The sequence below is a fragment of the Triplophysa dalaica genome, chromosome 21 (genome assembly GCF_015846415.1).
Source record: "Triplophysa dalaica isolate WHDGS20190420 chromosome 21, ASM1584641v1, whole genome shotgun sequence".
Lineage (NCBI taxonomy): Eukaryota > Metazoa > Chordata > Actinopteri > Cypriniformes > Nemacheilidae > Triplophysa > Triplophysa dalaica.
The window spans coordinates 11,689,521-11,704,678 of NC_079562.1; the positions used below are offsets into that span (position 1 = coordinate 11,689,521).

At 36.1% G+C, this 15,158-nt stretch overlaps 2 protein-coding genes across 4 annotated transcripts in view; both read right to left on the reverse strand.

Annotated features, from left to right (window-relative positions):
* Positions 1-3,792, reverse strand: part of si:ch211-51h4.2 (uncharacterized) — an 82,705-nt gene extending 78,913 nt beyond the window's left edge. For 2 of the 3 annotated variants that reach the window (XM_056734188.1, XM_056734187.1), the window contains exon 1: positions 3,603-3,792. In XM_056734188.1, the coding sequence (XP_056590166.1) occupies positions 3,603-3,738 (136 nt within the window). In that variant the 5' untranslated portion in view covers positions 3,739-3,792. The remainder of the gene's footprint in view (positions 1-3,602) is intronic. The other variant, XM_056734189.1, reaches the window with a different exon arrangement.
* A 1,511-nt stretch (positions 3,793-5,303) lies between these two features.
* Positions 5,304-15,158, reverse strand: part of LOC130410292 (inactive N-acetylated-alpha-linked acidic dipeptidase-like protein 2) — a 174,673-nt gene continuing 164,818 nt past the window's right edge. Inside the window, exons 13-14 of the mRNA XM_056734890.1 lie at positions 13,224-13,422; positions 5,304-8,361 (exon numbers count right to left, since the gene is read on the reverse strand). Of these exons, the coding sequence (XP_056590868.1) occupies positions 8,175-8,361; positions 13,224-13,422 (386 nt within the window). The 3' untranslated portion in view covers positions 5,304-8,174. The remainder of the gene's footprint in view (positions 8,362-13,223; positions 13,423-15,158) is intronic.

The window sequence follows — 15,158 nt, forward strand, 5'->3', positions numbered from 1 at the left end:
GCTTATAGTTTGTTCATGTTACTTATCTACAACACTTTACAGGTGGGGATGATATTAAGCATTTGATATGTTTCAAATTTTATCTTAGATAACAGTTTATGAAACATGTCTAATCATTCTTGCAAATAAAAACTAGAGACGCGTTGACACTAAATTTCCCCACGAATACTGATAACCGATTATTTAGTATATCTATTGATGTCAAAGATTAAATGAATATAACTTTCTGAATGTTATTAATTCACATAATGACTATTAATATTGAACATGTTTCCTAACTACTTCTATTGACCGTTTCATCGGTCGCACGCACATGGACTGCAGTTAATTTCTGGTCTGTGTTTGTTTATTGGTCTGGCTATAATCTACCTATTTATATTTAATTTAATTTATGTTAATATCATTTTTGTTACTTTTTATTGAATAATAATTGTATAAAATAAACGATTTGTTGAATTTTGTTGTATGGTCATTTTATTAAATAAAGAATTTGTTGAATGGGTCCTTTAGTTTTGTTGCATTTAAAGAAACCGTATGGGACATTGATGATTTTGAAAATTGAGCCAAGTAATGGTTCTTCGGTTTCTTTTTCTTGTAATTAGAATTAATCTACAACAACTCTATTGTTTGCAAATGTGTACCGGAAGTTAAGGGCAGTCCATGAACACGCGAATGAGCAATAATCTTTGTTTATGTTATTGCTTTGAAACCGTCCAGAGCACAAATTCACTGCGTTTCCCTGTCCTCTTTAGATTCACAGAATATATCTTCACTGGTCCTCAATATTGAAAACTATTGTGTGAAAAATTGCTTTTATCAAAAGATCCGATCATTTTCTGATATATTGGTGTCAATAGGCACTAAAAACATTGAATCCCTCTAGCACATTTTAAAAGAAAAACACCAAAAACTAATTTTTGGTAAAGTTGGTTTGCTCCACAGTCAAAAAAGTTGGCCAATGTGTCATCAGCAGGTCCAGATGGGATCTGCAGACGTGTTTCAAATGTACTGTGTTGATTTCAGAGAAAACACAGAGAATGTATTTCAACATGATAAAATGTGTTAAATGGAGTTGAGAGCACTGTACTGTACACTGTTAATGATAGCTGAAGGCATTATGAAATGAGCCAAAATATTTAATGACACAAGGGACTATAGAGCTTGCAGAGTTATGCTTGCTGCAAACAAACTATGCATTGGCCTGATCCCCAATAAGGAAAGATGAGTTAAAAACAAAGCATCATTCAAATCAGGTATAAAAAATGTAAATGCATTCATATAAATTTGAAATAAAAAAATGAAATGCTTAGGAACAACACGTGTCTGCATATTAAGCTGAGATGTACAAAAGTATTTTAACGCCAATGTCAAAAGGGTAGGCCAGAAATGTAGAGAGAGATGATCTAATGCTGGGGAGCTGCGAAACCAAACAGCGAGAACGAGAAAAACATTCTAGGCACAAACACGTCTCCTCTGCCCTAATTACAAAAATGATGCCACAGCTCTTTGATGCATATTAATAAGATGCTTGTGATTAGCCTCTCGCCGAGAAAAAAGCACAGCAGTCACGAATGAGAACCCAAACTGAAAAGTTCAAATTGACTTTGCTGACACTACAGATAGCGTCTGATTTTCCAATTACAGTGTAAATGTTTGGGCAGGATTAGTTACAGATGCGCGAATATTATCGGGGAATAAACACTTATTGTTCAAATGGAAAAATGATCCTTGAAGCCATCTTTGTCAGCCTTGGAGTATAACAACCAGGTATTCTCATCGGCCAGGAGTAATTTTGAGTCTAAAAACAACAAAACTTTTACAATCTGTCAAAAAGCATGGCCCATATCGTATCATCAGGCCCCTGAACTATCTCTTAGCAGCTGAGAGATATGAGTTTTCGTAATAAAAATATGACATGCCAGGAGATGAAATTTGAGAGAAGAAAGCGGTTCGTCACCGCCGTGAGCCAGCAAATAACAGAAGGAACAAGTCCTTCCTATTTGGGTAGAACCTGCAAAGGGACAGATTTGATTAATTGACAAAATGCCTGAAGTATTGTATACACTCATTGCAGGCAGAATTATGGGGCAGCTCCTTTACGGATTTAAATTACGCCCACACTCAGTCAAAATGATGGATGACAATGAGTACAGAAGTAGCAGAGTAACCATGATGGCATTTTAATGGCACCGATATCAGCTACCGTGGCAATCGGCCAAGTCGAGTGCCATCCTCGCGCAGCCGTTTAATCTGGATATCACAACTTCTGCTGGTTAATGCAGTTTCTCGCTGGTCTCTCATATTAGCTCTGATTAATGGAAGGTTGTTGAAATTTTATGTACTTGCACTATAAAACTCGTTTCTGGAAATCACAATGCGGACAGTAATTGTGTTATTGCCATGCTAAAATCCATTTAGGAAATATTGGAAATATTGGAAACATAATGAAAATTATGCCTGATCTTGTATAAACAACACAAGCAGGCTTCCAGTTGATGGTCAGAATAAGCTACAGTATCAGTCGGAGCTGTTTAACCATAAAAACAGCCTAGTAAGTTGATTAAGATGTCATATTAGACTGCCAATAATTTTACTCTCATGAAAATAATTTACAACATATGAGATCGTGACCACACAAGCAGGCATCACATACTGAGACCATGTCTGACCATCTGAATGTGCACTGAACGCACTCTCTGGAATCTAGTTTGATTGGCATGCAAATATCGTGAAATAAATCAATTTAGGTAAACCCGCTTCTAAATGCCACAAAAACCACCTGTGGTTGATAAATTGAAATAAGGTCGTTTTTAGTGAAAATGTCTTTCATATCAATGGAAAATACCCCCAAAGCATCGGACAAATTTGACTGATCTCATTTTCCAAAACCCTTAGCCTATATGCTAAAGCTTGAAATTGGTTTAACCACACACACTCAAAGTGTGGATTACACAAACACTGTGAGAGTTCATTTGACCTTTTTAACAGTGGCAATTTGGCTGTGCAGCAGTGATATTCGTCATCAACAAACAATTTACAAAAGCAATTTAAGAGAAACAAACAACTGCATCATTTGCAACAATTAACAATTACAAAAAACATGGTTTAATTATTGTACTGTATTTGCAGAAAAACCACAGTAACCACACATTCGCCATGGTGTCACTACTGCAACCACACTGTACATTTGAGGTAAAGATATTCTAATAATGGTAATATAAAGAAAAAATGACTACACAATGATTAATTTTCCTAAAGGATTTAATACAGCGTGGCCTACGAGATATCCTATGAAATATAACAACTGCTCTCTACCAAAACAACCAGATGAACCCTTTTCTCATACGCGCGTTTTGCGCATCCTAGAATCCCGCACACATGTGAATGACGTCATATCTAGGATCGCTGTCAGGCTGCACCTGAACAACGCAAACACTCTGGACTCAGGAGAGATATGAAGACATTAAGTGCTCTGTGAATGATGTAATATGGTGGTGAAACTCACTCACTCATATATATATATTTATATTTAGACTTGCATGAAACCGGCGTGTAATGCTTTAAACACGAATGCATCTCTCTCGCTCTCTCCTGATACTCACAGCACTGCAGATAAATAAACCTCAGTTTCCAGGTTCTATCCTGGTTTTTCCTTGCGGATTTGAAAGACACGGATGTCTCAGTGTTTTCTGAGATGGCAAGGCTGGAGCAGATCTCCTCTGCAGCTGTCGCCATCATTGCATTTTGATTCCCTCCTATATTCCGTCGCTCGCGTGCTTTGCTCTCCCTTGAAGCTTGGTGGTGACGGGCATGCGCGCGGAGTGGCGCTGAGCGCGCGCCGTGGTGGCGCTCCTGCAGTTCTGTAACAGGAGAAATACAGAAAAAGACGAAACTGACAATAAAACGCAAAAAAGACAAACGCACACAGTTTGTGTTTGGAAATGTTTTGTTAGTAAGAGGCTTTTAAAATAGTTGCTTTGATAAATGCTGTAATCCTGATAAAAGCATCATGGACATTTGTTAGACAGATGCTGCGAAGTTGGATACATTTCCATAGCTGTAAATACATATAACTTATTTATATAATTTATATGTATATACATGTAATCAGCACATTTCAATATATATTAAGTAAACCTATAGTGTTTCCAAACTAACGGTGACATCAAAATTCCACGCATGCTTTTTTATTCTCGTTTTTCCTTGAAAATAAATTTTGCCGTTTTATTGGAGCAACTTGATGGTAAATCAAAGATCTTTACAAGTTAGCATCAGACTTTTAATGTGCTCCCCTATGGAAGCAAATAAGAGACATAATGTTTTGAAATTTAACAGCCTATGAATACTTGATTTTGAATTATTTTACTTTGGAAACCATGTATCTGAATTTATTTGTTTCGAATTTACCTCTATGAAATTTAACTATGAAAATTCTTGATTTCCAATTTCAAAACCTGAATTTAATACTCACAAATTCAGATACAAAAAAAATCAACTTACAGAATTTCAGATAAAATACATTCAGATTGATCAAATTTGTTTGCTCTTATTCAGATCTCAAATTTCAAGTTAATAATTTTCAAAGAAAAAATATGTCTAATTCGACTGCTCAAATTCAGATCGAAAAATTCAAGTTAAATATTCACATGGTAACATCCGGGCTACCCAGGATAGGAAAAACAGTTGAGCCCAGAGCCCGTCTGCAATTGAACCGAACCATTGAACCATTTTTGTATCTGAATTTGTGAGCATTAAATTCAGGTTTTTAAATTGGAAATCAAGAATTTTCATATTTAAATTTCATAGAGGTAAATTCGAAACAAATAAATTCAGATACATGGTTTCCAAAGTAAAATAATTAAAAATCAAGTATTCATAGGCTGTTAAATTTCAAAACATTATGTCTCTTATTTGCTTCCATACTCCCCAAAGACTGTGACCTTTCCTGCAAGTTATGAAAGTGACTACAGGCATTTATAAAAGATTAGAGGAACTCTCTCCAGGATTGTCAACAATAACATGTGCTATGTGCAGGAAATGACAGAGCAGCTGCAAAGCAATACATTTTGATCAAACTAATAAATGAATATGTATTTGAATACATAAGCATTTTAAAATGGCCAGAAACCAGCATGTGCAAATGTCATAATCACTTATTAAACAATGACCAAAAAATTAACAATTAAACATTGTTGTAGCATGACACTGTCTGTAAAGCAGAAATGAAAGAAGCTTGATGATCAAACAGCTGTTATTCTAGCACTGGTATTTATTGCCTCAGGACTTGTTTGTGATCAGTTACATACAAATTCAGCAGAGGAAAAAAACATGCATGCTCTACCCTTATTCCACTTAAGTGCATTTTGAATATCAAATTATATCACCTCTCTTTAAAAAATCCTTTCTCCAGCATACTGTGAATTAAATAAAACCTAACACCCATTTAAACAGCGGCATCGTGTTCATATTGTCCATCCATTAAGTGCTTTCTGACCCATTTGGGTCCACAAGACATCAAACTAAAGACAAAGCAATTATATTTAATGCCCCACTGAGTGTAAAAAGAAATCTGGATTCAACCTTTGTAGTCCGTTGAAACAAAGCATAAATGTAATTTAGTGTAGTACAATGAATTCACTAAAATGTCATTTACGTGTCATCAGACACACCGAAATGAATTATGGTCCAGCAGAAGGTCTTGATCTTCACAGTTCTTTGAGTTTTTTTTACTGTATATAGAAAAGAATGCTTTTAGCATGCACTGCATTAACATGAACATCCATTCTGTATAAAATAATGGCAGTATCTGAAGAGTACTGCGGAAAACTGTTTACAGACGTAGTATCTAAAATACTATGTGTATGTTTGTTTGCATGTTTTTATAGCGTTTCTGTTGTGTTATAACACTAAGAAACAACTGTGCAATTTTAGTTACCAATAAAATAATTTAGACCATAAGAGTCTGTCCTATGTTCTCTCTACTCTAAATCTGATTTCTATTCTAATACAAAAAACAAACAAAAAAAATATTGTGCAACTCGGAGCTGCAGATTTCACATGATATGAAATGTATACAGTACAAATGTTTCACAATACAAATGCTTGCAATTCAAGACTTAGACTGAAAATGATCTTGAAAATTCACCTAGATAAAATTATTAGTATTTACATTTAGCAAATAAAATAAATAAATACATTAAAACACACAGGCAGAGTAGGAGTTTAAAAGTTCATATAGTGCAATGCAAAAGAAGATGGATTCAAAAAGCTTGCAGTAGAAGGTCCGCTGCTTTTTTTCTATTGTGCAAATACAGTGTGTAGTTATGGGTTGTTAATTCATTAGTTATGTCATTAGTTTAATAGAAGGCTCACTCTGTTCAGTAAATGTAAAAATGATACACAGTTTTAAATGGTAGACATGCAGCGTTTTGCTTTTGAGTCCCAAAAACATTTCAAGTAGTGAAATAAAATGATATCAGCTCAACCATATCGGAAAAAAACAAAGACTTTAACAAAACGTTTGTTGTTAACTACACAGAAAAAAATAAGCACTACCACAGTACAAGATTTTGGTAAATGTTGTGTATTTGTATCTTTGAGTGCAAATTACTTCTCTAAAAGAATGCATGACTCACTCGAAGGCACATAAATAAATTAAAGCTTAAACTGGATTCCCTGAATCTTGTGTTTCTAATTGAGCTTTTTTCATATTTAAAAGGCAAGTGAAGTATCTAAAGTAAAAAGGATGTTATTAATTGCAACTCTCAAAACTATTATTTCCATCCAAAAAGGAACTAGAAAAACAACGTTAGTGCAAATGCTGAGAACAAGTACACTGGTTACTGAGCTTTAACTGTCATTAAAGTGATAGTTCACCCAAAGTCAAAATTCTGTCCATATTTTCGCACCCTAGTCATTTCAAGCCCTTTGGATTTCCTTTCTTCCGCAGAACACAAAAGACGATATTTTGAAGAATGATGTTCACTTGGTTTGTGGCTATACAATAGAAGTCAATGGGTGCCAGCACTGTCCGGTAAACAACTTTCCTCAAAATGTCTTGTTTTGTGTTCTGCAGAAGAAAGAAAGTCATACACGTCTGAACTGGGTGGGTAAATAATGACAGAATTTAAATTTTTGGGTAAACTAGCATTTTCACTACATCAGTTTGAACCATTTAGGAAGGCCAACCAACATCCTGACTTTCATTGGTGGATTGTCACCTAATGAGACTAACTCAATAGCAATACAATAACCACCCCGTAAAGAATTCATTCGCATTCACACTCTTCTTGCCTTATGAACTTATAAACGAACCCTGATCCTGTTGTATGACTATTTTCATTCACATTTTAATCAGATCTATTTCTACTCAACTCTGCTGTATTGCCAGTGCATTTTTTATTAGCAAAAACATTATCAACCTGAAGCTCACACTTTGTCGTGTCTTAACATCTGTTTTAAACTGTCATTGTTTTTCTATCGAAAAACTAAAATACACATCAAAATTTTTGGAACACTGAATTTTTTTCATTTGTCTTATTCTACAGATTTCTGAAACACAAGCCCCTGAGAGACTGGCACAATTTGTGCTCTCTTTCTTTCCACTCACTTGTGACCTTGCATTATGAAGTCTGACTCCACGTTGATTGCAACTCACAGGAAGACCATGCAATGTAACCAAAATGAAATGTCACAAGGTCATTGTTTTGAGGTGGTCGTCTTTTAGACCTCCATGACTTCTTCTGCCGTCCTTAAGATGGTGGACCTCCATTAGTATTGCTAAGCAAAAATAACATATTTTAAAAGTATCAAAAACTTGTTGCAAACATCAAATGTTTCTTTTATATGACATCGGAAACATTAGTGCTGGTGTTTTTGTTGAGAGAAAAATGTCTTATATTGCTCCTAGCTCTTTTCTCAGCAATATTTCCAACCAACTATAAAAACCAAAGGCCTCTTTCCAACATTATTAGAGTGGAAAACCAATAACTTAGCATTGGCCTGACAAAAAGTAATTTGGATATCAGGTCACATGACCTTATAGTGCACGTATATGAGCCCACGATGTTCTTTGATTCTTAAAAGCACCTTACTGGCTAATTTCTGTGTTGACCAGTTGATCCCACAGTATGTGCCGTATAGAGACACCATGAGGAAAGGTTTCATTCAAGATGTTATAATTGGGTCTCGTTGTCATTCTCAAAGAGGTCGATTCCACTTTGTACAAGTTTCTCAGCCGATCTGATGGCGTAAGACACCAGTGCCTGGGACCGGTTGATGCTGTTGTGCCAGGGAGCCTCCTGAGCATCCTTTGAGATAGAGAAGCAAGGTGTTTGTTTGCTCAAACCGTAAAGAATATTCCTGTGAGACAGAGAAACACATAAGAATGAGAACTGAATTATTACTTGCATTTATTGGAGATACAGGGGCATCAGTAATGTTATGTTTACACATGGGCCATATCTACATTATTTTCAATGTGAAGACGACCTGTTGTCTCCTGCCCCCATGAGCAACATATTACACTTATGTTCCATGACCTACTTAAAAAACCCAGGTCATAAATACGCTCAGGGTGCACTCAAGTCACAAAATCAATACTTGTGTGTCTTAGGGCAACCTTGAAGAACCTTGAAACATCCTCAGATGGCTTCAATGTATTTATTCTGCTGTGCCTTGAACCACTGAATGACAATCTCCACAGACTTTGGGGCATTTTCTGTATGGTTCAGGGTCACACATTGATTTTTTAGTTTTTCAAGCTTGTGCGTTCTTTTCATAAACTTTACACACCTAAGAAAAATAAATGATCCAATTGTTTATCTGTAAACCGGCGAGATGAAGTTACAATGAGCCTGTGACCTTCAGAAAACAAATGTTCTATGGACTTAAATGTAATGAACTCTCTCCCTGTAAACAGGATTGTAGCTTAAATTTACAGGGCCTGGGATACATTTTTATAGGTGGATCTCATTCTCCGCTGGGTCCGATGAGAAGGATGAGCCTCCCTCAACACTGCAATAAAGACTGGCAAGTTAAAACTTACAGCTTTATGCATTTCAACAAAATCAAGAAGCTCTCAAAAGAAGAGAAAGTTCAGAGTTTTTGTTTGGATTGCATATGTGTGACCTCCCCCCATGTGATTTATTCAGAGCAAAAGATTTGGATTTGACTACATCTCATACTCTCTCCAGAAAATGGATTATCACCGCGAGTCAAGGTAAAAGCAATATCACAAGGATGGATTTACATCATTGTTAGTGCTGCTCTATAAGCTGTAAAATCACATTTCGCCAAAAGCACAACCTCACATCACGTACAATTTTTAGATGCAAGGTAAGACCTGTTAAGCCAGTAAATCTGTCCAGCTCTTGAGGTTATTAAATCACATTCGCTTTCCACGCGAAGCTCCCCTCCTTTTTACCATTCCGGGCTTTACACCAATTGTTGCTGGAGGTCTCTTTTTACAAAAATCTGAAGGAAACCTTTGAGATATTGATCTGGGATTCCTGCTAGCGCCACATACTCGTTTTAAAATGGAGAAAGAGCTCTCCTGCTCGGCGGTTACAAATCGAGTTTAGCATAAGCGCTGTGTCCCCGCGTGAGTCCTGATATAAACTGTTTCATGTCCACTGAACAATGGCGTTTGTTTTAGCTTCAGGCACAAACCCTCAGGAGCTGCTGCGAGCATCATTGCTCCTCTTACAGCCGGTGAGGTCAAAATCTCACCTGCTAGAATGAGAGTTATGACACAACTCTTACGTCACATGCATCAATGCTGATGGCATAGGTTTGTAGGACTGAATATGTTTGGCATTTAAGATTGTAAAAGCTAACTTTGATAGATTTACAACCTGCATTCACTGTAAAAAAATATGTTGTAGTAATAGTCACAAAATAGTAAATATCAGAAAAATAAAAACATGTACAGTATTAATATACTTCATAAAATAATTTAAATCATTTTTTTTATTATTAAAAATACAACAGTTTCTCTAAAATACATATATCAAATGTATTTATTGAATAAAAAATTATATGTTTAAAATACCCGTAATAATTTTGATGGATTCTAATTGAAATATTTAGTTACTCATATTTACTTTGCTTACATTTACTGGATTTAAACTGTACATTGTTTCACCAAAGAAAATGTATTAAATCACAGTAAAACCTTTAAAGGGGTCATTCTTTTGCTGTTTTTAAAGCTTTGATGTTGTATTTTGGGTGTTTAACAGTGGATGCTCATGTTTCTAGTTACAAAAAACGCTTTATATTTGTAAAGTCTTTTGGGTTTATAAAGAATTCCCTCCTTCCGAAACGCTCTGATTGGTAAAGCTGACCAAGTCTGTCGTTATTGGTTCCCGCTTAGAGCGTGTGCCTTAAGAGGTCCCACCCATCAGCAAGCTTCCGCTTCTCGGGGTTATGTGATTGGTCGGTCCCCCTCTCAGTGCACGTATATTCATAAGCTTTGGCTTTTAGGAATAAACAGTAACAATGGCGTCAACTTTTCTTTATCAGTTAAAAACATCCAGATCGATCGAAGTGTAACGGATGTCTGCTATTAATTTACACCAATAATAGATGCATTATTTTTTGCCTTTTTATTTTGGACCTAGGTTGGATAATAAAACAAGCAGATTGACCAGGAGACATTTGCAAGCAGGACGTCAAAGTACATTTCATATAAGTGTTTTAGAGGTAGGCTATAAGCACACACACACACACACACACACACACACACAATATCAGTGTATTACACAAAACAGCTTTCACAGCCGATGTTAAAGTCATGGAAGCTGTTATTTGACCATTTGTTATCTTAGAATGTGTGTTTCTGAATTCGTATTACCTGTAGTCCCTGAAAAGTGAATTCTGAAGACAATACTTCACTTGGCATCGAACTTTGAGCTTTATCATTTTGGTGACATTGTTTATGCTCTAACAGCAACATTAAAGTTTGAAAATTAGCATCACAGGGATCGGCCCCTTAAAAGTGTTCACAATATTTGTATATATGTAACCCTCGGCAATCGACTCTGTTTTGATGACACCACTCTCATTCAACTCTGTGTTTCTATTTTTCCTTGTTCTTCTGAGTGAATTTTCTATTTTCTTCCTGGGAATACTAAGCAAGATCAGAGGTTTTATCCTTAACATATACATTAAAACAACAGTTTATCCAAAAATGAAAATTGTTTAATCTACTTACACACATCCTTTTAGCTCATTATACTCAAATATCTGTGTCAATGAGTGCCCTGCAATGGAAGCCGCCTGTAGGCCAAGATGCAGGATAGGCACCAGCCCTCCCTCAACCATGGAAAGGAATAGCAGGTTTGAAAAAACATGGACGGATCTTACCGCTCAATGCTTGATCAATCAAAACCCAGTATTTCAGAGAGCTATTTAATGAAGCGAAACATCTTATCTGTGAGCTATGAACAACTGCAATTTCCCTCTCTTTCTAATCCATTTTCTATTATATAATGCCAATGCGTTGGATGAAACTGATTATTAAACAGGGAATCAAGTGTATACAACACAGGGGGTGAAAAAGTGAAAATCAATGGGATTTAATACTCGCGGACCAGAACCCAAAGAGAGATAATCAGCAGGTATCCTGACTGTGCTTTCTACGTTTCATCTGTTCCTTTCCTCTTCTGTTAATTTAATAAAAAACACTCCAGGACGGTCTGATTGCTGCTGATTACAATTGCATGTGGCTGTGATAATAACAGAGCCCTCCTTCAGTCCAGATTAACAAAGCCAGCAGACGCAGAAGACAGGAGAGGTTTTGTCGAAGCAGGAATGCGGCAAACGGTCCTCGCGGGTCGATGGAAGATCAAACTAGCATTCAACCGAACACAATGAGGAGGAATAATCGGAGTTACCGTACGAGGGAGCGGCATCCATTTTGAATGGATGTCGTGTTGCTAAAACCTCAAGCCACTCCATTATGGATCCAGCTGGACCTCATCAACAATAGAGGCACATCTGTAAATCCCTGCGGTTGAGAGGGAGCATGTGAGGACATTGGCTGAAGCTCTCCGCTTTATTCTGCTGAGCTGAGAACTGAATCACAGTCGGTCAGGGGATTTAACTCTCTTCTCTAGAAGCTGATGTACTGTATGTGTGTGTAAGTGGACCTGCAATAGTTTTTATCACATAATTCCAGCCGAAGCCCTATAGTTTGAAATCTAAATCTCTTTCCTTGAGAAGGTTATAGAACACAGAGAATATCTCTGCCACTCACTTTGTGATATAGTGCGCAAGGCTTTTTTGGCCCATGAATGTAGAGAAAGACCCGGTTGTTTCATTTCATTTGCTGTCCTTTAGATGTTTATAATACTCTTAAAGATTGGTGTGTATTATTGAATCATGCAAGAATTCTCTGTGGCCAACTCTTCTCTCTGAGAGGGCAAAAAGTGATGACATCAGCACAATGACTAAATAATGGTTACTTCAGTCAATCGACCCACCCATCCCCCTTAGGGGAATCACGGGACTACGGGCCAATAAATTTTCTATGGACCCTTATTATCACCTTGTGATAATTATGTTCCTTCACAAGGAAAATTAATCTTTATGAGCTTTTACTTTTTATGAACTCAAGACGTAAAAAGGAAAATTTGTTATTTTATGATTAAAATGCCAGAGCAGCTTTTTTATGAATAATTTAACCATTTGATTGTTAAAGAAATTGAAACAAACCATTTTGCTTTCTTTTTTTAAATATTGATTCGATAAAGTTTGTGCGCAAATGATATCAATGTTAAGGTTAAAAATAGCTGCATTTCAATAGCACCCCATTCATCAGCAACAAAGAAACAAAATAATAATTTCTGACACAAAATAGCATCTGTGTAACACAAAGTTACGCAATTTTTGTTCAATCTGTATGGGAACAAGTAGAATCAGATCGGCTCTTTACTTGGAGGTATTTCAACAAATAAATGGCAAGTTTTGCACATACAGTACAGCCTTCTTGATCTACACTCACCAAAAGCCTCGAATTCAGTTTCAAGACACTTAATAATTGATATCACCGTTTCCAGGTGTATCAAAAATCCCCCAAAAATATTTTTGCTTCCATTGAAACAAAAAGACTCATGAATATATCATAGTTGGTATAAAATACAGGTGTGGATTCATCAAACTTTTAGCAGCATCCCTCATAGAATTACATACTTGAGATTTTATGAGCCACAGTTCAGTGTTACCTGTACAAGCCAGGCGGTGGGTTTGATATAAGGAAGCTTTTTTCTAGATCTCGTAGGACGTCGTTGAGCATGCGTACGTGGGCCGGATCTCTCTCTTTCGGATCATTGGCAGGACGCATGATCTCAGATTGGAAGAAGGCTGAGCTCTCTCTCAGAGAGGCGGCTACATTCTCCAGGTCCATCTGGGTCAAAGGGTCATCTGAATATAAAAAAAGAGAGAATTTTAATTTCTTGGGTGACCTATTTTCTCAATTTCCATAAAATAAGGTTAGAGGTATATTTGGTACAAGAATGGAATCAAAGATGTCAATGCAAACACTAAATGTGCTTTTCCCTTTTAACTCAATATATTTTTTACACAGCTCTATATAGAGACGCTAATTCATCCTAATTCATATTATTGAAAATTTGGCATAGCACAGTTGGCTAAATTGAGCTTAATGCATCGCAGAAACTATTGACCACACCTACCTGTCACTCAAAGCAGCCATTAATACAATTTCACTTCATGGGGCTAATAGTCTCAGACACAGCTATTTGACACAGCGATATACTTTGCTTGTTGTTAGCAGCAACCGATTTGACAGCTTAAAAGCAACCCTTCAATTTCAAGCAGAGCACCTTCTCTCAAATTAAACAGTCTAGAATTTAGAAGCAACTCAGTATACTGAACAAAGACAAATGCTGATGTGTCTACATCTGACAGAAACAGAAGCTATACAGTGTCTCAAAATAGGAAAGTACTTAATAATTTCACAGTGTAAATGTGCACTGAGCTTGAAATGAACATGAAATTTTGCAAAATCACTGTATATTTAAAGTGGGTTCATTTGATCTATAGGGTGAAAATAAGAATAAAAATAAACATTTTAAATGATACATTAATATCTGTTTATAATACAGTTGCGACAATGACTGTTGACTAAAATGAGTCTTCAGTTGGAAGTTAACTGCTGTTTGACAAATGTCACATTTAGAAGTAGAAAACACACTGAACTATTTGTAATTTAACTAAAATAATTCATTTCACCTATTCTCAGTTTTTATATTTAATGAAATTCAAGAAAGTCAAATTTGAACTCAGCTGAACTTGGGTAAGTCATGTAACTTCAGCGAATCAAACATGAAGCTCAAATTTAAACTCTGCTCAGGGCCCTGAAAATTATAGATGTGCCCCTGAGCTTTGGGTATCATTGGAGAATATGAACTCAATTTAACCCTGGAGGACACACAAAACTTTGTAAACACAGAGAAAGAAACTTTTCTATGCCACAAACTTTAAAACTGCTGTAATTCATCACTCATTGTGACAGAGACAGGAGAAAGCACAGTGAAGCTGTCATGAACCCAACAGAGGTTTATATTTTTACAAATGAAAAAAATCTTAGCATATCACATGTATATCACTCCTGTGTTCCTGTGTAAGTGTGTGTGTGTTTTTTGTCAAAGGCTTTTCAAAAGGATACGCATAGATCTGCTATAGAAAAGCAAATGCGAAAGGAATACTTCACCTAAAAAGGAAAATTCTGTCATCATATTCACCTTCATGACATTCCACACCAGTAACTTTTTGTGTGGAACACAAATCACATTGTTTAGAATGTGTAGGACATTATTTTACTGTGAATGAAGACTAGAGCTGTCAAGCTCCAAAATTACCAAAAAAACTGGTGCATTCTAAAGTCGTAAGACTTTGTTTGATGAAAAGATAATTGACATGAAAATTGAAAGTTGTCCTTGGTGCTTTAAAACAGTCATATCTAGTTTGTGAGCAAATTGTTTTAAGTCAGATCTTTTCAATGAAAGAGTTGATTTAATTCCCTAAAAAATTCCTCAAATGAACATTACATTGATACTTGAGAAAAAGCTCAATTTACATTATTTCAACTATAACTTGTGTTGCAGTGAGTAAGTTTCAGATGTCTTCACTTCATT